This window comes from Ammospiza nelsoni, chromosome 4 (assembly GCF_027579445.1).
Source record: "Ammospiza nelsoni isolate bAmmNel1 chromosome 4, bAmmNel1.pri, whole genome shotgun sequence".
Classification (NCBI taxonomy): Eukaryota; Metazoa; Chordata; class Aves; order Passeriformes; family Passerellidae; genus Ammospiza; species Ammospiza nelsoni.
Window position 1 is genome coordinate 67,012,389 of NC_080636.1, and position 26,229 is coordinate 67,038,617.

General features: G+C 39.9%; 1 protein-coding gene across 20 annotated transcripts in view; it reads left to right on the plus strand.

The window, feature by feature from the left end:
• Positions 1-2,380: 2,380 nt before the first annotated feature.
• Positions 2,381-26,229, plus strand: part of MANBA (mannosidase beta) — a 64,416-nt gene continuing 40,567 nt past the window's right edge. For 11 of the 20 annotated variants that reach the window (XM_059471408.1, XM_059471415.1, XM_059471404.1 and 8 more), the window contains exons 1-5: positions 10,728-10,904; positions 19,992-20,086; positions 20,574-20,679; positions 22,581-22,751; positions 25,376-25,499. In XM_059471408.1, coding sequence (XP_059327391.1) covers positions 10,728-10,904; positions 19,992-20,086; positions 20,574-20,679; positions 22,581-22,751; positions 25,376-25,499 — 673 coding nt within the window. Of the gene's footprint in view, positions 2,464-2,631; positions 2,746-3,289; positions 3,510-4,435; positions 4,660-10,727; positions 10,905-11,087; positions 11,196-19,991; positions 20,087-20,573; positions 20,680-22,580; positions 22,752-25,375; positions 25,500-26,229 lie in introns of those variants that run through there. The other 9 variants (XM_059471425.1, XM_059471423.1, XM_059471421.1 and 6 more) reach the window with 8 other exon arrangements.

Genomic DNA, 26,229 nt, shown 5'->3' on the forward strand with positions numbered 1-26,229 from the left:
TTGTGTCTTCTGATGCACACAGCATCTGTATTTGTTACAAAATGAATATACACATGTTTTTGCATGCTTGAGTAAAAACATTCTACTCAGTTGCACTGTGCCATAGTTTTATATGAAGATAGCAGATTATAATTTTTTCTGAAAAACCTGGCTTTAAGCAGACCACAGCAACAAGCTTTTGTTGCTGTGGAGGCATAGAACTAAAGTCTAGCAAATGATTAAAAGACAACCATGGATATGCAGATGTACAGTACCAGTCCTGTTAGATTGGATAGTTGTTTATGCAGAAGTTTGCATTAATCAGCAGATAACATGAGGGTTTAAATACAGCCAGAAATGTTCTAAACAACTCCTTTATAATTTTTTTTATGCCCTCTCCTTCAATTTTTCTCTCTAGTAATTTTATTTCAAACTCTTCATTGCTTTAAAAAATAGTGTTATAACAGGCATTATCATCTGAAGCAGATACCTTGGGTCCATCAGATGTGGCTGACGATTCAGAAGTCTTTACTCTGCATATCCTTGGTAAAACTCAGAGCATAATTGGAATTTAGCTGAAGATTTCTTGCTGTGTTTATAGCTGTCCAAAAAAACATTAAGATAGTTGTTTTACTCTGATTTGTTTGTAGTTTCATACATGAAAATGAGACTAATACAGAACTCTTTAGTTAAATTAAACTAATTAGCACTGGAAGAATGGAATGAGATAATAAATGATCAGTAAAAGATCTTAAGGTATGAAGGTTATTTTACTAGAACACAGACTATACTAATTTCTTCAAATGTGAAAAAAAATAAGGTACTGATTGGATTTAGCTGCTTTCTGGTTTTTGGTGTCATTGAATGGATGGTATTTTTCCCCAGCACCTTCAATATAAATATTAAGTAGGTATAAATATGAATCAGATCAACATCAGCAACTGTATATTTTAAAAGGCAGATTGAATTGTGGCTAAAATACTTCATGCGGAAGGCTGAGGGCTTGTATTTTGGCAACAGTGCAGGAAGGACTAATGCAGAGAAAGCATGGGAACACAGGGAAAATGCATAAATACATGATGTCAAGGGAAGATACAGAAGGTAAAGTAAGAGCTGCTTGTATTACTGTGAAGTGAAAAGCGTCTGCTCTCAATTCATGCATTCTAGTATAAAAGCAGCTGGTTTCAAAATAATCTGGAATATGACAGTTGATAAATTACAATTTTAAGTGTCCATCTTTGTCTAACAGAGAATAGTAATTCAGGATAACCTTTACCTGGAAAACCAGTTCAGAGTGCAGACAGAGTTCTTAGAGGTGTGTGTAGCGTAGAACAGTTCCTAAACTGATGTTTGTGAAGGTTAGCTGATGCCTGTAAACTGACTTGGCATTCTTGGTTAATGCAGCAGTAAATTCTGCAGTAACTTTGGTCTGCAGTGCATTTAGCACTCAGTCGTCTGCAGGGATAGTTCAAAGTTGTCAGTGTCTTTTTTTCTGTACTGCAGGGGTTGGTTTAATGTCAACCAGTTGTGGGGGAAGAGTTCAGTAGCTTCCAGATAAGCAGGAGTAAGGGATGTAACTATTTCTAGAGCATCTGTGTGCCTTGAGTAGGTTAGAAGAGGTGACAGGCATAATCTTCACAGTGATAGGTGTCAGAAGTGAGACAGTGAATTTGATAAGACAGCCCTGTGTAAAGTTATACTTGAAAATTTCTCTGGTAAACATCCCTGTTTGCCCAAAATATTTTTTGTTTGGGGTATTTTTGCCTATGCATTAGAAGTATTGGTGAGACTTCAGTATCTCCTTTAAACAGTGAAGGATTTTAATTCATGATGGGACAAAGCTTTATCAGGACACACAGTTGAACAGAATATTTTGGTTTTCAACAGCTTTTAATACTGATCTTTGGTTTCTGGGGTTGTTCCTGTGCTCTGGAAGAGCAGGCTCCTCTCTTTAGATGGTTTCTGCTGAGATGGGTTCCCCTTCAGGAACTTCAAGCAGAAATACTCAAGCTCTGAATACTTAGGAGTCCTAGGTTTGGCAGATCAGGTAATTTTGGCTTTTGCCTAAGCTTCATTAATCTTCACATTAACTGTGCATTGTCCCATCACAGACTTAACCTGGAAAGTAAGAACAGTTGCTTAGAAGATGGTGATACAAGGTTATCCTCATGGGAGGAATGCTAGCTGTAGAGCTGGGCAGCTGGCTTTGCTTCAACTGCTTTGGCAGACCAGGGTTATGGAGACAGAATTTCAAAATGCCTCTAGTTTTATCAGGGATGGAAATCTGACTCAAGTTTAGTCTCAGATATGATCTCATGTTTCATTAGAGGGAATGCAAAAATTAAGCTGTTACTTGTGTTTTGAAGAGCTGCCTAAGAGGTGATGTTCTCTTAGAAAGCATTTGCAGACACTGAGTATGGCAGTTTCACGTATGCTGAGGAGAAGCTGTGCTTGTGTATAAGTTTTTTTTCCCCCTCTGGCCAGGTAAGCCTCAGCACTTCTTATCTTACGGTCTTTGATTCAAGTCAAAAATGAAACTGTTCAGTCATGAGTCATGCAGGGAAGGTGGGGGGGATGGTTTGGTTTAATTTGTTTTGGTTTTGCTTTACTTTGTGGGGTTTTCCAGAGAATGTTCTAGAACAGAACTTTGTACTAAATGTGCAGCTCTAATCCTCTTAAGATCTAAAGGAGGAACTGCAGTTTGGAACCTTACATAGAGAACTTAATGTGAGTCTGTAGTCCCTTCTTCCTGGCAAATTTATGAAGGTAAATAGTGAAGATCTGTCATAGCTCTGGCAAAGATCACTGTTCAGTGTGAAGCTGTTAATTCTTTGGGGAAGGATACTCTTGCTAAAACAGGCTTTGCACATTACTTGCCATAGTGTTAATCCTGCTCTGACAGTGAATGTTGAAAATTAATTCACAGATACCCCAGTAATTGAAGGATCTATTCAATATAACAATTTTTAAATTCTTTTTCCTGTTGAAAGGTTTGGAATGCTTTTGTTGGAGTAAGAGGTCCAGATCTCTTCATAAGGTTCTAGATTTTGTCTACTCAAAACAACATTGAGGAGAGGATCACTGTTAGTGACTGTAGGAGTTCTCAGGTAACAAACCTAGTGGAACATGGCAGTGACATTTTTCTAGAAGGGATTAGTGCTGGCTGAAGAATTGAATAAAGTATTTGGGACTGGTGGTGTTCAGTCTCTGTGTTGGCTAAAGTACTGCACCTCTCAAGCATGTCTGTCTGGTCTAAGCTCAGTAACAAGCTGCCAGAGCACAAGTGCAGATGATGAGTCTAACCAGCATTAAGAGGTAGAACTTTCTTTTGTAAACGAACCGTGATCCCCTGGTTTTATTGGTCGGTGGTACTAACTGCTGTTTTTACAGTTTGAATTGTATTTCATAAGGATATCTCTTAAGTTCTTGTTTACAGCATGATTTATGTTTCCTGAGAATCCATTCAAAATTCACTGAAAGCAGCACTTTAAGGTATCATCCCACAATCACAAGCAACTGAATTAGAGGAGGTAGGTAGATGGTTGCTACTTAAATTAGCTCTTTTTGTCCTCTCCTATCTCGTATGTGCTGCACTTCACACTCAAAGTTACCATTTGGTGCAAAGGATGTGAATTTTCATAGCCTTAACTATTTTTTTTAAACTGAGAAAGAAGTAAAAAAACATTCTTTTTGGCTTAACTATAAATGATATAAGAAAAGCTTTGAAAAAATGCAGGTAACCCTGAATCATATCTTCACACATAATATTCTTTCCAATACTAGTAAAACTGATGTACAAAAACATTCAAAATTTTCAGAGTGGAAACATGAAAAGACAGGTTTGTGGAGAAGCATTGAGCAGTTACCTTGAAATTTTTGGATGCAAAATTTCACTTGAAACAGCTTTTTTCTTTCCCCTTTTTTGTTTAACGTGACTGGTGTGACATCTTAATATCTTAAACATGCATTATGCTGTGCTTTATGAGGGGTGGGAGGGGAGGAGAAAAGGGAGGTGAGAAGTTGCACTTTGCTGTTCAACTGAAGCTACATCTCTAGTTCCCAGTGCAGAGACCAGATTCAGAAATAGGTTATAGTTGACCAATAAGCCCTCCTAGACTAAGAAACTTCCTTAGGTTTTTAAGTACTGTGAATCCAGGTAAAACAAGGACCATGTATGTATTAAGATTAGGAGTCTAGAGTGCAAATGTACAGAGACAGAGTGAAGGGTGAAATCTCAGTGTTGTGAGCCTCAATGAGGTTTTAAAAAGAAGTTCCCATGAAGCATATGCTGACACACACATCATTAATAATTTAGGGTGTGGACAGAGGAGAGGGCAGCCAGCTGTACTTGGTGAGCCAGCTGCAGCACACTGATAAGCTGTTCTCGGAGTTCTGCTAGGCGGAAGTAGCAGTAATAGCTGGTGGTTACAAGATTATGGGTCATTGACGGGAAGCTGCAAGGATAAACAGTGGATCAGCATGTTTGGTAATGAGAGAACACAACAAAAGAGGTCTTGAAAAACCTCCAAGTTGAAGCTACCACCAAGATGTTCACTAAGCAATGAGTGACTTTCTTATGTCAGCATTAAACTGTCCACTGCTAACTGAGAGCTGGAGGTGGCAGGAGAAGCTTAGCTGCACCCTTCTGTCCTCCAAGTAAATCTTCATGTGTCTGACCAGGTATGGAGGACTCCAAAGGGATTATTGTGGAAAAATTGTTACTTGTCAACTTGCTAGGCATAGTGAAATACTTCATTAAACTGGATTTCCTGAAATATGTGTTTAAAATAGTTTTAAGTATCTTTTTGATGTGATTGAAATTCCTCAGGGCATTTCCAGGCCTTTAAAACTATTTCTCAGTATGACCACTGTTGATAAACTGTACTGAAAATATGCTGAGAGAATCAACATAATGGAACCTTTATTGACAGATAAGTACTCAAGATAATTTTGCATCTTGAACCTTCTAAGTGCTTAATAACATTCTGGAGTCATGATAGCTTCCTGTGATGAAGAAACCCTTTCCTGAGAAAGCCATAGCTTTGGAAATGTTTGTTTGCTGAATGCTGTTTATTATGCTAATAGGTAAAAAGTGTCAAAAGCTTAGGTGGCTGTTCACTCTTCAACACACTAATTAAAACTTTAAATACCTTCAGAATATTGTGGCACTTATGTGAAATGTTCTGTTAACATCCAAATGTATGCTGAGTGTTTAATACAAGATTTAATTGAAGTTATATTGCATCTTTTGACCTTTCATTAGATCTATACTAGTTCAGACTAGCTGAAGATCTTTGCTCTTGCTGAAACAATCTGGGAGGAGATTGGTTCCAAGCAGTGATCTCCTGTGGTTTTTAGAACCTCTCTATGGGCTGTTATTACCTTTGTGCTTATCTATAGTCCTTGTGGTGAGAAGAGTTCTTCAATGGAACAGTGACATTTGTAGCAGCAATCAAAAGTATAGGGACTAATTTGAGCACAAGATTATTTGGATCCACTGAGCTGAGAATTTTGCTGTAAACAAAATGTGTGAGTAGTATTTTAGCATGGCCACTCCTTGAAAGGGTCCTTCTCTCACCAAGGACTTAGCTGAAGAGACAAGGTTCTTTTCATATCTCTAAGGCTCTTTTTTAATGTTTCTAGACATAAAACTACTGCCTCCCTTCCCTTCTTCCAGTGCAAATATCAGAATGTTAAAATTCTGACTATTACCAAAACAAGAGATCTAGTCAGACACTGTGAGAGGACACAAAGAAATGGAATGAAGGTGTGTCAGAGAAGTTCCAGTTGGACATTAGGGAAAGATTCTTTACTGAGAGGGTGGTTGGGCACTGGAACAGGCTCCCCTGGGAAAGGGTCACAGCATCAAACCTAACAGAGTTCAAAAAACATGTAGATGTTGCTCTTAGTCATATGGTTTAGTTTTATTCAGTCGTCCAAGGAGATGGGAGTTGGACTTTTGATGATCCTTATGAGTCCTTTCCAATTTGAGATATTCTCTGATCCTTCCAGTACTCTTTGTATACTGCAGTAGTCTTTTCCTTTTTGTTGCCATGAGAATCAAGCACATAATGCTTTTTTTTAACAGATGGGTGTATATATAAAGTAGTATTTGTAGTGCTGTTTGTGCATGAAGTCATTTGGAAAAAAAAATAGAGCCCATATTAAAGTAGGCCTGTTTCATGAATGTGCAAGAGTCAGTTTCTGTAAATGTTACTTCTGAGACATTTGTACCAGTGCAGCAAGTGACACGGCATGCAGCATTACATACAAGGGTTTTCACTGGAATAATTCAGACAAGTGGATATTTTTGCCTGTGTAGCCATGCTCTTGGCTTATGCTGTTGTCTAAACAGGGCTTGAATTGATTCAGTGAGAACTTTGTTGATAAGGAATTCGAAAAATTACAGGTGATGAAATAATCATTAATATTTCAAGAGGGAAAAATAGTGTCTCTCAAGTACCCACAGTATTCAGTAAAGTTATTTTGAATATTCTCTGGTGTTTGCATTAGAGTAATTTTGGTAGAAATAAAGGGATAGGATTTGTCCTAGGGCTGAAGCCAGGAGCATTAGCCACACTGAAGGCCTAAGAAACAGAGGTCCTGACCTGCCCCAGTGGTTGGTTGGAGGCACTTAAGTTAGAAAAAGAAATGAAGCTCCCAGCTGTTTCAGCCACTCCAAATCCATTTACATTTACTCATCCAATTTATCAGCTAGAAACCTTTGTTGATATTCTCTTCATACTCACCTGCACAGAAAACATTCATTAAAACAGTAGGCTGCATGTGCGCTTCATATGTAGTGTGATCTATCTGGTATGCCCTGCTCTCAGCTGGTCAAGTGCCACACACATGGGCTCAGTGAAGCCTCTCAAACTTCCATCATGGGGGAAAGTTTGCTACCTACAGATCCCCATGTGTTGAGTGATTTCATTTTAGGCATTCAGGGATAAGTTGTACATTGTACTGTGGTTACAGATGACTCTAGTTTTAAGCCTCTAAGAAAGGCTAAGCAACCTGTTCCATAATGTCTGCATTTGTGGTACTTCTTTTCTGTAAGTGCCAGAGAATCTGTTTGCTTTAAGTACGTTTTAATGAGAATTGAAGGGGAGCTTGGACAGCACTGTGCAAGACAATGATTTTGCTGCTTATGAAACAAAGGGTAAATAGCAATGATCAGTGTTACATAATTTACACATAGACTAGGATTGATTCAAAATTGTTTATAAAATGAAGAGAATAAAAGCTGTGGGAATGCCACCTTCTAAATAACATGACTTTAGAAATCTGGCCATGCTGGCTTTGAAGATCCTCAGGCTTTTTTGTGCCTGTTCTATGGAAGGTGGTGACCTGTCACCTAAATCTTTGGTTTAAGTGCATCTCAAAGCAAGATGTTTTATATAGAGATACAAATACAGGCTTTTGCCCCAGCATGCCTGATGAAGTTGACGATTGTACTGAAGGCATCACCTGTCTTTCTGCTTCTGAAATTTTAAAGTTATTACATATTTTTCGCTTTTCCCCTTCCATTACAGCATTTGCCTGGAGCAGTAGCTTCCCTTCTACATACTTATTTTTAATTACTTGTGATTGTTAGTGTTGGGTAATTTTGTTTACTAAGGAAATCCCCTTGCAGTGGCCTACAGACTTTGCTGTAATTATGAAAGAAACTCCAGGCCTACCATTTATATTGTCACTTTGTATTTTGCTCATAATAACCTACTACAACATTCTCTTCTAGTGATGTATTAATAATATTCTCATCTAAAAGCAATCTTATTTCCTCATTTTATTTTTAACATCCTTTTGGATGGAGTGCAACATAAGTACAGAATAATGTCCTTTAGAAATCCATGGCTGGAGAACTCCCTGCATCATATTGTCTTTACTCCAGGGCAGAGGGTAACTGTTCTGCACAGTAGTTGTGTTCTGCAGATGCAGTCAGAAAAGAGAGGTCTGGTGTTATGTTGAGGAACTGTGGGGCTTTATTATGAATATTCTGTACTGCCTGAAGGTATTTACACTCATACAAACATTCATACAGTGATATTGCTGCATCTGTAGGAAATTCCCTGAGGTAGATGATCCTTTAGTTCCTTTGCATCTTTGACAAATGGTCTGTGGTGGTGGTGGTGGTATCCTCAGCAGCACACAGTTACCAAAAAAGAGAGCATGCCCTGCCACAGACTGCTGTGAGCACAAGTCCTGTTTGGCTTCAGAGGTGTCTACCTTCACTAGAAGAATGGTACAGGGTGGACAGGTGGGGGCAGTAATACCTTGAAGCACTGCATCCAAATCTGTGAGAACCTTTTTGTTTAAAACCTTTACATGAGCTCATTGAACATGAATTTGAAAGAGAAAATAGCAGCAGCCTGTTGTAATGATAGAGATTGCATAGCATTTGGAAACAAAGGACTTCTGGTTTAACATGGCAGAATTTGGGCAGCTACAGTGGAATTGGCTCTGAATTTATGCTAATAAAGCCAAAGGCATGGTTTTGCCTTCAGCTTTTTGTCTTAGTTGATAAAGAATATCTGCTTGCAGTATCACAAAATAAGAATTGTAATAACCTCCTAAATTTGTGGTATTTCAGAAAGAGGGTTAATATAGTACACAGTAAAAGAAAGTACTTGGGTTTATCTTGTTTTGTGTCTTAAGATTTAAAAAGATTAAACCACAGGCTTTAAAATTCATATCTTGAAACAGCAAAAATGTAATTTGTTTAAAAACACCCTCAAACAAACAAAAAAAAACACCCCTAAAACTGGGACATGAAAATGAGACATGATTTAACTTAATTATAAACCTTGAACAAGGAAACAGCATGTTCTCAGAATACTTAATTACAGCATTGTTTTTAGGTTGAGATTTTTTGGTGTGTGTGTTGCTCCAGTCAGTCTTAAGCAGAAAGAATAAAAGGCAAAGCACGGAAGTACAGTAAACATCTTGAAATGCAGTTTCCTTCTTACTGGGAACCTATCATGTGACTTGCTGGAAAAGATTTACTAAAAAAAAAAAAAAAAAGGTAGTTTCTTTTTTGACAGCTGTAAATCTGCTTCTTGAGAAATTATATCCTGTAAGATCTCTCAAGCAGCACTATAAGGCTTAAATGGTTTTAGTGCTGTATCAGTGAATTTAAGGAAAGAACACAGAAATGTTTGATTGCCCTGAAAACATTACTCATTGACAGATGAGGACAGAAACAGAGTAAGGCTTTATACTATTAATGTATAATTATTTTATAGTTTGGACTCTTAAAGGTGAGAAGATGCTAATTTTGATTGAATTCTACAGCATGCAATGCCAGTTGGGGTAACTCAATCTAGGATGATAGCCTATTTTGGCAATCTCACTAAAAGACAGCTGGGAGTTGAACTGAAATGGGACCAGCATTTCAGTTAGTCAGTAAATTGAATGTGGCTTACTCTGTCTGAAAATTACACACATGGAAACTCTTCTATCAGCTAAGTTTCCGCATGGCCTTCTGCTGCCTAAAAGTGTGGGTCCCAGCTATCCCTTTTTGAAGTTGGCAGCAGATATTTTTTAAGAAAAAAAAAATCAGTTACTGTCTTTCTCTTTTAGTCAGTATTTCTCAGAATTGCACCCCCTCTTGTGCTTCCACAGGTGAAAAAAATTACCTGTGGCTGGATTGTGTACTTTTTATTGAAGGTGAATGGAAGGACTGACATTTTTATATTGCATTGAAACAAAGGGTTGTCAGCTTGAAAGGATTTGCATCAAAAATATATAGGCATGTTGACCATGTTCAGTCATGCCTTAAAGAAAAATTTTAGGGTGGATTCCTACAGATGCTGAAATAGGTGTGTGAAAGCCAGGAGCTAAAACAAAACTCGGGTGTTCCTGTCAGTCTGGGGGGGGCTGGTGTGAAACATTCCCAGTTCATGGAGGTGAGCTAGAAGCTCCTGCACGCCCTGGTGCAGTGGGAACAGAGCATGAAGCACCATGGATGCTACACCGGGAGAGTAGCTAAGGCCTTCTACGGAGCTATTTAAAAACTTGTTAATTCCTGCTTTTAGGCTGTGAATGAAGGGAATTAACCTAGCAAGAGCACACAGGTAAGCTACGGTGTGATTTGAAAACGATACTTCTTGTATGTTCTTTCTTAGGAGCTGATGCTTCTGTCCTTTTGCAGAGGAATTTACTGTATTTTTATACACTAAATCCACAGCCCTGCTTTATGAGGAAACCACAGTACTTGGAGATGTCCATGACGTTTGTTACAGTTTTATATGCCTCTGTAATTTTATGGAAAAAAGGATGTGGAAGTCTGAGGCCATATAAAAGCCTCACGACTCGAGCGAACCAATATTGAGAGAATCCACTGCGGTGTTGCCACAGCTCTTCCTCACCCCTTCCCTGCCTCCCTGCCGTTTTCTAGAGCTCCCAGTGCATTTGCTGCATCTGAGCGATTCGGAACCGTACTAGAGCTCCTGTTATCGTTTGTTATCCCTTGGAGGAAAAAAGAAAACCAACCGGCCTCTTGGCCGCCGTGCCGGGGCAGGGCTGTGCGTTGGGGCCGCCGCAGCCGGGGCGGGAGCGCGGCCCGGCCGTTGTCCCTCGCGCTCGGGGCTCAGCCCCGGGGCAGCGCCGCCCCGGCCGCCCGCAGGCCCCGCGCGCAGCCGCGCTGCACCGCCCTCAGCAGCGCCGCCGTCCTGCCTTCCCTTCCCTTCGCTCCCTTCCTTCCTTGGGAGCACCGCCCCCACTCGCCGCTCCTGGCGGCTGTAGTCATGGGTGCTGCCGCGCTGCTGGTGCTGCTGCTGCCGCTGGCAGTGGCCACGGGCGGCCCGGAGGTGCACAGCCTGCGGGGGAGCTGGCAGCTCCGCAGCGGGAACGGCTCGGTGTCGCTCCCAGCGGAGGTGCCGGGCTGCGTTCACACCGCGCTGCTCTGCCAGGGCCTCATCCAGGTACGGTACCCCGAGAGCCGGGCCCTGGAGCAGCCCTTCCCGCCGAGGGCAGCCCGCCTCGGAGGGGAGAACCCAGCCCTCCGGAACACAGCCCTCTCCCGGCGGCTGCCCGGCCACTGCAGGCTTGCTTGGCATCGCCGGGGCAGCAGCCCGGCTTCCTTTGGTGGCCGCAGTGTGCTCAGTCCCGCATAAGGCCGAGGATACAGATGGAAGCTTTGCAGCATGTGAGATTGTGGTTTTGACACGCAGCCAAGGGGCTGACACCAGATACCCGCAATACCCTCACAGCGTGTAAGTCATGCGTACCTATAGTGGTACCTGAAAAAAATGGAAAGGTAATGCAGTTGATGCAGTAAGTTTAGGGAATTCAGGCCATTAAAAAGCCCTTGTAAAACTTGTAGGGACTATCAGAACAGTTGAGGTCATATACACCCATTCTGCCTAAGGAAAGTATAGTCTGAAACAAGTTAAATTTAAAGGACTAGCTCCTGTTTTAACACTTTGAAGAAGCTTTTCTGCTTCTGTTTATACTTGTCTCTATTAGATTTTTTAATTTATAGAAACACAGCAACCACTTCCTTGGGAAAATTTTCAAAACTATAGTTGCAGATAAGGTGGCGAAGTAATCTGATACTAGCATAAGGTGCCTGTGAGTCAGACCTAACAAGAAACGTGGCACTAACTGCATCATTGTTGAAATAAGATGCCTTTTTAAAAGGAAACAAGGAAAATGAAACATGTACCTGGAACAAAGAAATAAAACACAGTGAAGTTAACAAAGTCATCTATAAAGATGATAAATACAGTTCTATGCTGGAAAATGTACTGTTGTATGGTGTGAGTATATCATATTGCCCCTCCTTTATTGTGGGCCTGATTGTGCAGTTCTTGTGCATCATTTATTTAAAAACCACATTCTGGATGTATGCATTTTGTATTTTTTATTTCTTGGGTTTTATCCTTCAGTTTATTATACTTTGATTAAAGTTAGCGAGGTAAAAGGAGAAAGTGACACCATTTGGGCAGGATAATTTTAGCATTTTCTGTGTTGGCAGAGGTTGGGAATCCCAGCACTAATAATAGATTCCAAAGAGTGTCACTGCCAGATACAGAGCATCAACATTGGAAAAAGAACTGTGCTATGAAGGGATAGGCAGAGCTATGATGATTTGTTGTTTTAACATCTGTGTGCTAAGTGATGTGACATCTTGGACCTTGAGAATTAAGGTTTCAGAAGGGCTCTTTTATAGTTGTCAAATGTGCAGGGGGCAGGGCGACTTTATGTGGAGGATCCATGAAGGGAACTGTGCTGGTTTCTCTGATGCAGAAGTGCTCGAGGTGAACTGGACATTTGGGATGTCATGTTTGGCTGTGCTGGGAGGTGTTCCTGCAAGAAGTGTGAATAATCATCAGGAGAAACTGTGACCAATGCACTGACTCAGGCACACAAGACAGTGATGTAATGAAAGACTCACATTTAATTACTCATACTAAGTACACTTACAAAGTGAGAAGATGTGATTGCTAATTTAAATGCATTGCTGCAAACTGACCTGTAATTTAGCAGTATATTTGGAAATGAGGATCATGAACTCTCATGTGCCTGGGCAGAATCCAAGCCTGCACAGAGGCATGAGAGCTTAGTCAGCCAGCTGAGCAGCAGTGGGTGCTTGGCTAATTAAATCCATGATGGTTGGTCGTGGTCACTTAGAATCACAACTTAGGTTGTGGTTTACTTGAATACAAGTAAGAACTTGCTCCAAACACGTGCTGGTACAGCTGGTGGACTGGAAGCTGTTGCCAAGTTGGTGATGCTGCTGTTGAAGTGCTGAGTTAATCAAAATGGTTCACTAATGTGGTTGCTTGATCTCTGGACTGGACCCAGCTGGTGTCTGGCTAGTTCCAAGCTCAGAATAATGAGGTAGCCTGTTTCTATGTATAGGTGTGTACAGGTAACTCAAGGCCAGCTTAAACCCATTCTTATTTTAGCAAAGCTCATTTTACAGAAAGAAGCATTCATGCAAATTTGCACTTGGATAACTAAATTGTTTTAAAAATCTCATTTTTGTTTAAAAGATAGAATGCAGATCAATGCTTCCCAAAACAGCAGAGCAACCTTAGCAGATTTGAAATCTATTTCAGGTGGTGTTAAATGCTTTGCATTCTACAAAGCAGCAAGCCTGGGTTGTTTGACTCTTGGAGGGAGTCAGTGACATCATTCATTATTGCAGTGTGAGGCTTCATGCTCCAGAGGGGGACTCAGCTGTTTGTCCTGGGGTTTCTTCACTGCAGTGAACGTGACCCAAGGTTTTCAAGTGCAGCTGCCTAAAATCATGTTCCTATATTCCTATTTATATAAAAGCATGCACGCTGCCCTAATTGTAGAGGCATAGAGCACTATTTGTTTCACTTTTTCAGAGTTCATTATCTCTGGAAATCAGCCCTTTTTGGTGTTGTGTCAAGTATAGAAGCAGGAGATTTATTATAGATGCCTAAATACAAGTTTTGGTCTTAGGTATTTTTTTCATTTGCTCTTTTTGCTCTTTGCAATAGAATATAGGATATTTATTCATCTTACAGAAGATGTCACTAGATCAGTAACCCAGCTTGTAATCAAAAGTGGAGATTCATCTGAAAAGCTGTACCAGGAAATAGGAGAACAAAATCATTCTAGATAGCAGGACCCCTATGTTCAGCGACCTGGTGAAATCTACATGCTGTTTTTCTGTGTCACTTGCAAGTGGCAAATCTCACTGCATCCTTTGCTTTTGTACCTGTGAGATTTTCAATGGGTTAGCACCCGGAACAGAAATTCAAAGCAGAATTTGGAAGGGCCTACTCCAGCAATGTAGCTTAGTGGGCCCCTCACAACGAGGGGAAGGAGGGCAGCAGGGGTAAGCTGATGAATATTAAGCCTTCAGAACGTGGCTTAGATTGCAAGACTAGGCTGCAAGCAATTTATTTATCACTGTGTGGTTCATTTCAAATTTAGGTCGACACACAAACTGTTTTTGCACAGGGATGCTCTAGCTGATTGCATGTCTTTAGCCTTACTTTAATCTGCTGTGCAAGCCATACACTTGAATTGAAAAACATCTCTCTGATGCTGAGGGTTCATTACTCATCTCTCTGGATCCCCTTAGCATTTGTTCTAGAGATATCTTTATTCTGGCTCATAAAATATACATTGGACAAACACGTCTTTCTGAATGCACCAAATGCACGTGGCTCAAAAAATGCTCTTGGGGAAGACTCTTGAGTTTCTTACCAAAGTATTATTTTCTTTCATATTCAATCAGTGTAGTTCAAATGCTGGATTAACTATGATAAAAGCTCCAGGGCCAGGAGATTGCATCAGAGTATGTGTTTGGCTGGATTGTTTTAATAGCATTTTATTAAGACACTGTAGCTCTTACTACTATTTACATGTAAAATTAAAAAACACATGAGAAATGCACATGAGAATAGTCACTTGCATAAAGTTAGAGCAAGGCTTTGTTTTGAATGCAGACATTTTACAAACTTGCAGTGAATCTTTTACTAACCCTGCAGCTCCAGGAAAAGATTTGCCAAAACCATTTTGTCTGGAAGTTTTGCTTTCGACCACCATCAGTGTAGTATTTTCTTTCAGGCACTGTTCTGGTGAGCCATATGTACCCACAGGTAAATTGCTTATTGAGTCTGTGTGCTGGAAATAAGCCTCCTCTACCACATACTGTCCAGGTTCTGCACGATGCCATTTCTTGCTGGCAGGTGACTCCTGTAGATTTCCAGTTCTGAGGAACATGGCTGTTGTTGCTGGATTTTCTCATATGACAGCCATTTGCATTTATACATAAGGCTGTTCTGTCTTATTAGTTGTCACTAAGACTTGTATGGAGTATGAGAAGTCTGCAAGTGTGATACTGATATAGGGGCTGGGTAACACTGCATGTTCTGGCCTGTTAGACAAGGGCATACACTTGATAGAGAAGCTAACAGTGTTCTTGTTCATACTTGGATATCAAAACTTACTAGAAGAGACAGAAGTTTATGTACTAATAGCTGGTAGCTCTACATTTCTGGAAAGTGGTGTGGTTTCTGCATTTGTAGAAAATACGCTGTTGTGTATTTTCTGACACTTCATCACAACTTAGATTTTTTTTTTTTTGGAACAAGCCAGGTAACAATTCCATTTGGTATCCCTTGGTTCTGTTCAGGTTAGGTGGCATTCATTGTTGGCATAGTTGATGATTATATTATTTTTCAGTGAAATACAGGTGCTCTGCTGAACTGTGAGAACACGTGTGCAAACATTCAAAACCCTTAGTAAAACTTAGCATAAATATTAAAGAACATTTTTTTTTTTCTTTCAAAAGCTTGTGATTTTAAGAGGCAAGATTTATAGTGGTCTGTTAAATACATCCAAGTATTCAAGTAATATTAAGCAGTGGGTATTACTGTATTAACTCTTTAGTCATATTTGGCCTAGTGGTCTGCTGTGACACATCTTGAACATTGGCAGTGACATTCAGTTTATTGCTTTCTGAGAGCAGCTGCTGAAATGTAGTTACTTTAGGAGGAACTTCCAAACTCACGCTCCGAGAGTACGATCCATTCATCACTGCTGTTAGTTCAGCCTGACTTCAAGCTGTGAAAATTATATAAATGTCCTGACTGCTGTCACTTGTGATGTCAAGGAGCACATGGGTATAGATAAGTAAATATTAACTACTTAGCTTTCATCTGAAGTTGCCCAGAGCAGAATCATTAAACTGAAAATCATGAAACATCACTTAGAAATTTTATTCTGGTAGTTACACCATCAGAATTTTCTTATGGTGTACTTGATAAAATACCACCAGAGTTGATTTATGAGAGAAGAGCATGTAAGGTGACTTCAAATTAGACCATAACAAAAGCAGGGTAAGGCAAAGGAATCTGTTTTTTTTCCTCTTTATTAAATTTGGTTTTACTTCATGCAGATCTTCCACCTGGGTACAGCTGACTCTGGTGTCATTCAGGTGTTTGTGCCATGCCCCTCAGAACTCCTGGGTCCTGGGTGACCAGGAGATGTCCTTTCTTTGAGCCAGGGTATGCCCACTCGCTCGCTCCCTTGGGCTTGGAGCCTCACTTCTCATATTTTCATATCTCATCCATTTCCTGCTTAACAGGAGAAGCTCTTGGCTTATATCGCCGTGGCTTTTCAATATCCCCTGAAAATCATTGCAAGGAGAAGCTTCCATCTGGGCACTGGCAGGTCCTTCACTGTAGTGCTGCCAGTGCCTTTGAAGTCCTGCTGATGTCCTGCTAGCCGACCTGGAAATTGCTTCCTTTTGATGATCTGTAGCAGAGCTTTTAACCTCCTCTTAGGAGGTGATTTCCTGCTTGCTTGCAGCCTTGAGTCTGGGAGCAAGGAACAAACAGGCAGGCAGCTTGAGTACTTCAGATTTTTCCCCCAAATTGCAGGGAGCGGGAAAATGCAAGGCTGTTATGTTTGGTGGGATCTAAAAATAGCTATAGTTGACTCCACCCCTCTATGAATTGCTTCCAGGAACATACTGAGTTGGTGAGCTATTGAATGTGAAGTGTATTTAATAGATGTGCAGCCTATTTCCTACCATCTTTCAATTTCTTCCTGTGCCTTTAAGTGGTTTAAATTTGGTTGTTTTTTTTTTTTTTTTTTTTTTTGCATGCACTTTTCTGAACTAAGCCTTTCATTTTGATGTGAAATGATTTAATGTGGGATGAAATTCTGTTTCAGAGAAATCCAAATAATTTGACTTACATGATTACATCTTCCAGCACTCAGAACAGTTGTATTTAATAATGGAAAAGTCAATAACCTCACAAGTGTATTGGCAAAGTAATTCTGCTTTCTTAGAGGACTTTGTTTTGATCATGCATTTCTCCTGAACCTTGAGAATTGTCTTAAAAGCATTGCTTGAACGTTGCCACAACTGATTTTACAACACTCAACATCTGTCATGGTTAAAATGGCTGACCAGCTATTAGCATTTAACAGCTTTTATGTGATATATGAGCTGTCCTACTGGTTAGGTAGCAATGATATCAGTAAACTGTTAACTTGTTCATGAAGGTACACGGAACTGTGAGCTTTCCATCTAAAAGGGCCTGTGAGTCAGAAGGGCTAATTTGCAGTTCTATGACACCTATTTTAGCAGTCAGTGCATTTCTTGAAGTTTGAAGGCTGTAGACTAGTAAAGAAGAAAGCTCCTTCAGGAAAAAGGATCTGTAGTATATTCTGAGATTTAATCATGTCACTCTGTAAGCTCCTGTAGGAGCCCATTTGGCAATGATTTCTGCCTCTGATAAAATATTCCTGCATTTCTCCTGCTGGACAGCCAGTTTTGTATTTTCCAGAAGTCAGGACTTTGTTCGTTAGCATCTTGGTATCTGTGCTTTTGTGGGAGAAATGGTGCAGGTTTCTTTTGTGCATCTTTGCCGAGGTGCTGATGTTGATTGTTTGACCATTAATCAAATGGCTTTACAGTCTGCTCTTGGTAGTGCATTTGCAACTTTCCTCTCGCTTTTGTTAAATATTTCACACATACAAGTGGCAAATATTGAAATTTCACATGCACATTTTTCCAAGCATAATGTGAAATAAAATAGTATGTAATGTTAAATACGAATATGTATGCATATGTAAATATATATAAGATTGTATATAATGTTAAAGCAAGACCGTTGTTAAAAAATGTGCTTTTTAAAGTACATATTGTGGGGTTTCATGGTCTCTGACATTCTATGCTAGCCTCTCATTATCTCAGTACCATGATCTCAGTGAAGTTTCTTTTGTGAGCCTAAATTTTGCATATTAATATGCATTTCTTTAACTTTTGCATCTCAATGAAAGTCTGAGATATATTCACCAAAAGTAATGGAATAAATGTCTTAAAATTCAGTGATAGTCCTGTAACCTCATGATGACTCAACTTTTAGAGAATACACTGTATTATCAATACAGAAGCCACAGTTTTACTCAGGTGACAAGGCTTTTCCTTTTTGACCCTTCCCTTGTAGTAAGAAATTTGGTAGAGCATGGCATGTAGAAGCAGGGTGACACCTTTCTCTCTGTATAAACTCAAGGAATGATGTTTGTATTCCTGTAGGACTCCAGAAGGGTCTGTGCTGCTGAGGAGAGTCACTTAGATGTTATGATTTTGTTCTGCTATGAAAATAGGTTCATGTGTTTATTATGGAGCCTGACCCTGTTAGTTGTAAAACAAATATGAGGTACAAGACCATTTTTTTTCAGAAGACTTCAAATTCCAAATGTTTTAACTATGCATACCGACTCCTGAAATCGGGAGAAAAATTAAGTTCCAGCAAGTAGGAAAGAAAAAAAAAGCTGGGCAGATTTTCTTCAGTGTGACTGAGAATATCCAGGGTGGGTAGTTAAGTGTGTTGGTGCTGTTAGAACACTCCTGTCAAAGCAAACCCTAACACAGCTCCCCTCTCTCTGAGCTGGGTTGAGTCATGCAGGCCAGAAGAGATTGGCCTTTGTTTGGGGCAGCAGCTCAGCCCTGCAGGGGCTGGGACCGGGTACTGGCACTGTGACAGGGATGGGACACTGCCTGTGTGCTCTGACAGGGGATGGGACACTGCCTGTGTGCTCTGTGACAGGGATGGGACACTGCCTGTGTGCTCTGTGACACAGCATGGGACATTGCCTGTGTGCTCTGTGACAGGGATGGGACACTGCCTGTGTGCTCTGTGACAGGGGATGGGACACTGCCTGTGTGCTCTGTGACAGGGATGGGACACTGCCTGTGTGCTCTGTGACAGGGATGGGACACTGCCTGTGTGCTCTGTGACAGGGATGGGACACTGCCTGTGTGCTCTGTGACAGGGATGGGACACTGCCTGTGTGCTCTGTGACAGGGATGGGACACTGCCTGTGTGCTCTGTGACAGGGATGGGACATTGCCTGTGTGCTCTGTGACAGGGATGGGACACTGCCTGTGTGCTCTGTGACAGGGATGGGACACTGTCTGTGTGCTCTGTGACAGGGGATGGGACACTGCCTGTGTGCTCTGACAGGGGATGGGACATTGCCTGTGTGCTCTGTGACAGGGATGGGACACTGCCTGTGTGCTCTGTGACAGGGATGGGACACTGCCTGTGTGCTCTGTGACACAGCATGGGACACTGCCTGTGTGCTCTGTGACACAGCATGGGACACTGCCTGTGTGCTCTGTGACAGGGATGGGACACTGCCTGTGTGCTCTGTGACACAGCATGGGACACTGCCTGTGTGCTCTGTGACAGGGGATGGGACCTTTTTGCTGCCTTTGTGTGAGGTGTGAGGCTGTGGGGTGTCAGGTCCTTTAAGCTGGGTGAGGGACATGGTGACCCACTGTAAGGTAATAAATACAGCATGAAACCAGAAAGGCTGCGGACGTAGCTCAGACCAACTCTGCTTCTGTTGTTACTAGGTAGTGTGGTTAAAGGGAGGAGGACACCTTTGGTGTAAATGCAATACTATTCTCAAAAGTATTAATTTAGTTTTTTTACCAAAATCAGAATGGTGTTGCTTCTTCTCCTTCTCTTTCTCCACCCCTCTACACACAACAATTTAATTTATCCTTACCACAGCAAGTCCAGCTGACAAGGAACAACTGCATTATTTGCAATAACTTTAAACTAGAGATTTGTTCACTGCTGTCCCTAGAGGCCTAAAATGCTGTTTCTCTGCCTTTTAAAATCCTATTAGTCTTGCTTTCTCCATAATTATGAGGGTGATCATATTTCTTCTCCTCTCATTAAGTCACGGGCTCTCTGGATTTATTGGTTAATTTCCATACCAGTAATTTCTTCTGTAAAAACAAATCCTGCTACTTGTAGTTTGAGTGATTATAGCAGACAGGGTTTTGAGCTATATAAATAAAGTCAAATATTACTAAAGCTTTGCTTTCACAGTAAATTTTAAGGGTGAAAAGGAATATCAGGACTAATTGAGGTCCTGATTTTGCATTTGCAGACTGACTGAAATAAGTGTTCATCTAATGGATATTGTGATGCTTTTAATGTAGTAACACTATAACTAAATAAATAATTTTCTTTTTGTTGGTCTGCTATTAGGATCCATACTACAGATTTAATGATGTGATGTACAGATGGATCTCACTAGATAACTGGACTTACAGCAGGACGTTCAAAACTCCTTTTGACATCAGGTATGCAGTAAAGATATGTCTAAAATAGTTCTGTGCCATCTTTCATGCAGAATTGCAAGTTAATCCATCCACTCAAAATCTGCTTAATACTTTTGTATCTGATAAATTATGCAATCATGTGCAGCTGCAAAGCTGTTGCTACAGAACATTTCAATTGTTGCTTTTTTCTTTTTTTTTAATTGATTGTTAAAATTTACTTATCAATTGTCAGCTGAAAAAAATATAGTACTTAGGCTAATTGAAAGCTATCCCATCTCATATCTGGTGGGTGTGTGAACCTGATGTGTTCTTGAACATGCTGACTTGAGCTACTTCAGCTATCATCTTCGTTTGACTATTTAAAGGTACAGTGTAGCTACACTGAGTCAAAAGTAGCTGAAGCAACTGCTGGTATAATAGTGATACACATTTTTACATTGTCTGTGCCCTGTTTGTTTTTAACTCTAGGTACTCTGACAGTTTTTCACATGTATGTTTTCTTTTGTAGAAAGTGGCAGAAAGTGAATTTGGTTTTTGAGGGAGTAGATACAGTAGCACAGATCCTGCTCAACAATGTCACTCTCGGGAGAACAGACAACATGTTCACCAGATACGTAAGTAATGTGTTTGTTTCTGTTTATTTCTGCTTCTCTGCTTTCTTCAAAGCCCTTTTGTTCTGAGCACTTCCAGTGCATTCACCTACCCATAAAAGTAGGTGCTTGGATGCAGAAACTGTTGACTTGAGGACTGCATGTGTAATCAGGTAAATGTTAGGAAGGGAAGTGTACTTACCTTTTCACTAGCAACTGGGTCATATCTAGAGGTGAATGTGCCTTGTCCTAAATGAGAGGACCAATGCAAGAGGATCAATTCAGCTAATAATATAGTATGTCTTGCTTCTTGGGATCTGTCCCAGCTTCAAGAAAACATAATCTTAAATCTGTTTTATTAGCTGTAAATCTGCTTACTAATTGGTATTAGAATGGTTTACATGTCAATACTGCAATGAAAATGCATGTGCTGTAAAGCCTGTGTATATGTTTCATGCTTTTGGCTTTTAAAGAGGGTGGTTTATTTTGAATATGGTACTTTGGGTAACCTTGTCTTGCGTTTTTGAGCTTTGCTTATGTCAGCATGAGAGTATTCAGTATGGAATGATCTTGAGAGTGGCAAAAACATTCAAACTAATTTTATAGCTTTAAAATACAAAATTATTCTGGTAATAACAAAAGGAACATTTCTTGCTTTTATCTTAATCAAAAAATCTGAAGAGTTAAAGGAAGATTGATAGTGGAATAACTGAATTACAAATGAAATCTGGTGTCTCCATATCTCAGCATTTACCATTCTGGCAAGTTTTATTGCAGAAGCACTGAACTGAGACATAAGGCATTCTGCCACCTGGGTCTATGTAACCTAGGACAAACCACTTAGTTTCTCTTTGTCTTACTTTTACCATCAGTGAAATCAAAAATTTCATACAGTTTTTATGAAATTGTAATTATTTACTGTTTGGAGAGTATCTAAAGGCTTGTCAGTAGCAGGCTCTGAAAGTCAGAAAAGTGGTATTATTTTGTCCATATTTCTGCAACTTCATTTTGTATCAGATTGTAACAATTCATGGAATGGCCTTCACTGTAAAACCAGCATATACTGCATTAAATTGAGTCCGGGGTTACTGTGACCCAGGCTTGTGCCTTGTTCACCTGTTCCACATGGCAACAACATCTTCAGGAAGGACTCTCTGAAGGCTCTGGACTGGGGAATGCTATTTGCTTTCTAATGTCCTGCTGTATGCTACAGGAATAAGTGATTCTAGCTGGATTGCTCCCAAATTAAAGAAAAATAGCCAAGACTTGGCTTTTCACAAATGTGCACTCTGAGGAATAAATGGGTATTAGCCATTGGAACCACATTGTCGTGAGAGCAGAGGATAATTCTGAAATGGAACATTTCTTCTGTTCTCCAGCCACACTGAAGGGGATTTTGTGACCTGGCGAGGAAGCCCCCAAATGCTTCATTTGGTGCTGATGTAGAACGTGTGTCTTACATTTGGGGGATTAGAATGCAACTCATTCCATTTTGGGGAATGAGCTACAGCTTTGCAGCATTCATGGACTAGGCAGGTCAGTGCCTTGTGGTGGTTGAGCTGGCAGCACAGTATGAGCTGGAAGCACTCCTGTATGGAGCAGCTCTCTGAGTTGGAATAAGGTGTCTTTCCAAAGATGCAGATGGGTTCTGGATGAGGAATGAGGGTAAAGATTCTCTTGCTGTCCTTGTCCTTCAAGTACTTCTCTGTGCAAGCAAAGTGCTGCAGCTTGCAATGAGAGCTTGATGTGAAGAAAGCAGTTTGCCCAGAAACATCTTTTCTTTCAAAACCAGAGCACGCTGAGACTGTATTTCAAAAGCTTTTGAATAATATATGTATGGTATTAAAATCCCCATGTAATAGTGATTATAAATCTCATAGATAAATGTCAGCACTGTAATGGTTTTGTTCTGTGTTTTGTCCTAGAGCTTTGATATTAGCAGTGTGATCCAGGAGGTCAATTGCGTTGAGGTCCGTTTCTTGTCAGCTGTTTTGTACGCAGCGGAGCAGAGCAGATGTCACAAAGGACACAGCATCCCCCCGGCGTGCCCTCCACCTGTGCAGAAAGGAGAGTGCCACGTTAATTTCATCAGAAAGGTATGGGCAGAATTGTCTGTCTCTGGCTTCAGGCTGGGAAAGAGGAATGCACCACAAGCTGTCCTTACAGTTGTATTCTGAAACCTGCAATGTTGTTTTATAAGCAGGGCATATTTTTCATTGCAGCTTCCTTCTCCCATCCCCCCTAGAAACCTGTGCTTTTGTATGTTGACAATACAGGAGGTGTGAGAAGGCCAGGCTTCATATCTAAGTCATAAGAATGTTTAAAAGGCTGTTTTCATCAAAGAGTCAGCAAGGAGACTTGCTGCTAAGAGGGCGGGATAGCATTGGGAAATGTGTAGTCATTCCATTTTGATCCACTGGGTGGGTTTAGCAATGTATGCTGACAGTAGAATTCACTGTTGCAAATACCAGTGTGTTATAGCCAAGGCTGTAAAAATCTCATCCAAGTAGCTTTTTGAATGTTTGCTGTTGCTCATGTGCTGTGCTATTTATCCTGGGCAGCTCTGGCATGTCCCAAGAAGTGTTACCTAACAGGGAATCTGTTCTCATCTTATTAGTGTTGTCAAGTGTGACTTATATGTACATATTCAATGGAAACAACAGTGTAATATAAATGAATGAGACTTAGAAACTTTGATTTAAGATATGGCTTCTTTGTGTTAAAACAACTCAGGGCAAACTATCATTTGAGTAGCATCTCATGTATTTCTGATAACTTTGCAGCAGATAGAGGCAACGTCTAGATGATCTTATTTTCTAATTTCTCTTTTTGGGTGTTTTTGCGTATTTGTTTTCTCTTAAATACCTTTCTTGATAATTATTTTCAAACTTTCTAATAAAGTCCTTCTAGAGTGTCCTCAAAAATGACTAGAATTCTGTAAATCTGGTATTTAAACTTGGATATAATTTCCTTTAAAATTTATTAATGTAAACATGGACTCCATGTTGTCCTGGAAAGATCCTTTAGGATTAAGATGCTGTATTTATTTCTGCTTGCTGCTACTTTAATTTTCTTTACATTTTAGAAAATTTAATAGTTCTTCTGAGTCCACTGTGTTTCTCCGAAATCAGTGCAAGGAGAGCGTTGGAAGGAATAGTGCACTTACATAACTGTAGTCTTATTTATAGAGCAAAAGAGACCTGGAATGATTTTATGCCTCACTGAACTATACCTTTAAATTTGCTAGAAAGTACCCTAGTGCTTTTTCCTCAAATGAATTTTTTGATTGTACTTGGAATTCAAAATGTTTCTGGAAATTTCTGGAGCAGTTTCCAAGTATTGGCAACAACAGCAGCTATGTCACATCTAAAACTAAACAAACATACCAGGACATTGCTATAAGCTGGTTGCTTCCCATCTGAAAGTAATGGAGAGCTATTTACACATTTCAGGTGCAGTATTAAGTGCAGTAAACTTATCTAAATCTGAGTAGGAATTTGTGGCAGAACACAAACCTGTCACTGCTAATGTACCCCAGTGATACAGGCATATTGTTCTTGTGACATACTGTTTTTGATAGCAGTCTCTGCAGTGTTTTTAGTGAAACCTGTGAGTGATTAATTTGTTTATTTTTTTAAATGAGAAAATTATTTCCAATTGGACATATTTTCTAAGAATATGTTATCCCTGGTTTTCTGTTTGAAGTAGGTGGAGTGTTTGCTTCCTGGAAGGCTGTTTTGCAGTTTGATAGACAGGGAGGCTGACTGGCAGTGCAAGGGATAGGCCAGGCTTGTGCAATGTGGTTTGCCCAAATTAGTATGCCTTGGATGTAAGTTATTAGTCTCTAAATTTAGAACTGTGTGTCACTGTACAAGACTTTAGGAGATCTATTGTATTTGCTTTGGGGGCTGGGGCTGTGTGAAACTTGGAGGGCAGCTGAATAGATGTTGTCAAGGGATTTGTTAAGTAGAGGTCTGACCAGGTTTGAAAACAGCTAAATGGAAATTAGTGTACGTACTTCTCTGCCTGAGCAGCATTTTATAATTCTGACAGTTATTCTGATGTTAGTACCAGAACTAAGCTACTTCTCAACCGTGTTTTTGTTCCCTTTGTTTTTGTATAAGAGAACTATAAAAAGGGGAGAAACAGTGAACATGACTGAACTACACAAATACTCCAGACATATCCATTTCTTTCCTTGTGTTACTCCGTGGTGTTAAAACTAAAAATAGGAGATAAACTATTTCATGTATGGTTTTTAATTTGATACTTTTCTTCTAGAATACTGTAACATTTCTAATTGTCAGTTTTCTGCTTTTAGGTATACAATTAAATACTGACATTACAAACAAAGATAATTCACAACGGAATTGAGAATAATCTCCTGGATTTTTTTTTGATCTTTACTGTTTGGGGTTTTGTTGGTGTTTTTTTAGCCATGCACTAAGTGTTGTTTTGCTCTTTTGGTAATACAAAATTTCTCCATACTTGGACATTTAATACAAAATTTAATTTTTTGTATAATACAGGTAGTAGCAGCAAAGTTCTGGTTATGAAGTAAGAAAAAATACTGTAGGATCTTCTGGATTTATGGAAACTGGAAAAATTCTTTCAGTGCATGTCAATATTTTATTCCCAGATAGCAAATGTCTATTTCTGGCAGGGCATCAATGTCTATGTGAACAACAGGCATGTGTAACATAATCATTCTGTTTTCCAGGAGCAATGCTCATTTAGTTGGGATTGGGGCCCTTCTTTTCCCACTCAAGGAATCTGGAAAGATGTTAGGATTGAGGCCTATAACCATTATCACCTGATTTATTTTTCTATAACTCCTCTCTTTGGTAAGTCTCTTATTTTGTCTTGTTATTGGTTTCACCTTTAGAATACAAACCATTTTATTGGTAAGCCAAATGAACTGTCAGGAAGGAAATGTTCTATGGGTTTTTATGACTTTGTGTGTAGTTCTTTCCAGAACACACCTTTATTAGGTATTGAAACAGTACTTCAGTACAAACAATAACTGTTAAAAATGTTAGAATTCAGAATCTTTTTTTGCTTAAAATCCTGAATAACTGCAGAAATAAATGTAGTATAATTGAGATTAGCACCTCTTCTTTGATTTTGAAAAATTTCCTTTCTAATGGCATGTGTTTTCACCAAGACTCCCTGTAAATACGTGTCATTTTATTTATTTCATCTCACTTTCATTTCAAACAAAGGCAGAGCTGCTATGGGAATTTGGTTTTGTGTTGGAAGGACAAATGCACAGTGAGCAGAGTTCGAAGAGTGCCGAGTTTTCAGGACACAACATGAAGTCTGAGAGAAAAAAGCAAGTTGTGCTAGGCAAGGATAATTGTTAAAGCTGCAATTGGAAAGGATAACCTCCTGCATTCTTGTACCTAACTTACCAAACCGGTTTCCTCTCTTGCAGTGGTCTCTGATTTTCCTCTCCTTTGTCCTGAAGATCATTGCAGCTGTGCAGAAGTAGTTAATTTTCCCTTGAAACTTTCTGCAAATGGTGATATGCCTGGTTGAGACCACCCACATGCTTTTTTCACTGCCTGTTGACCC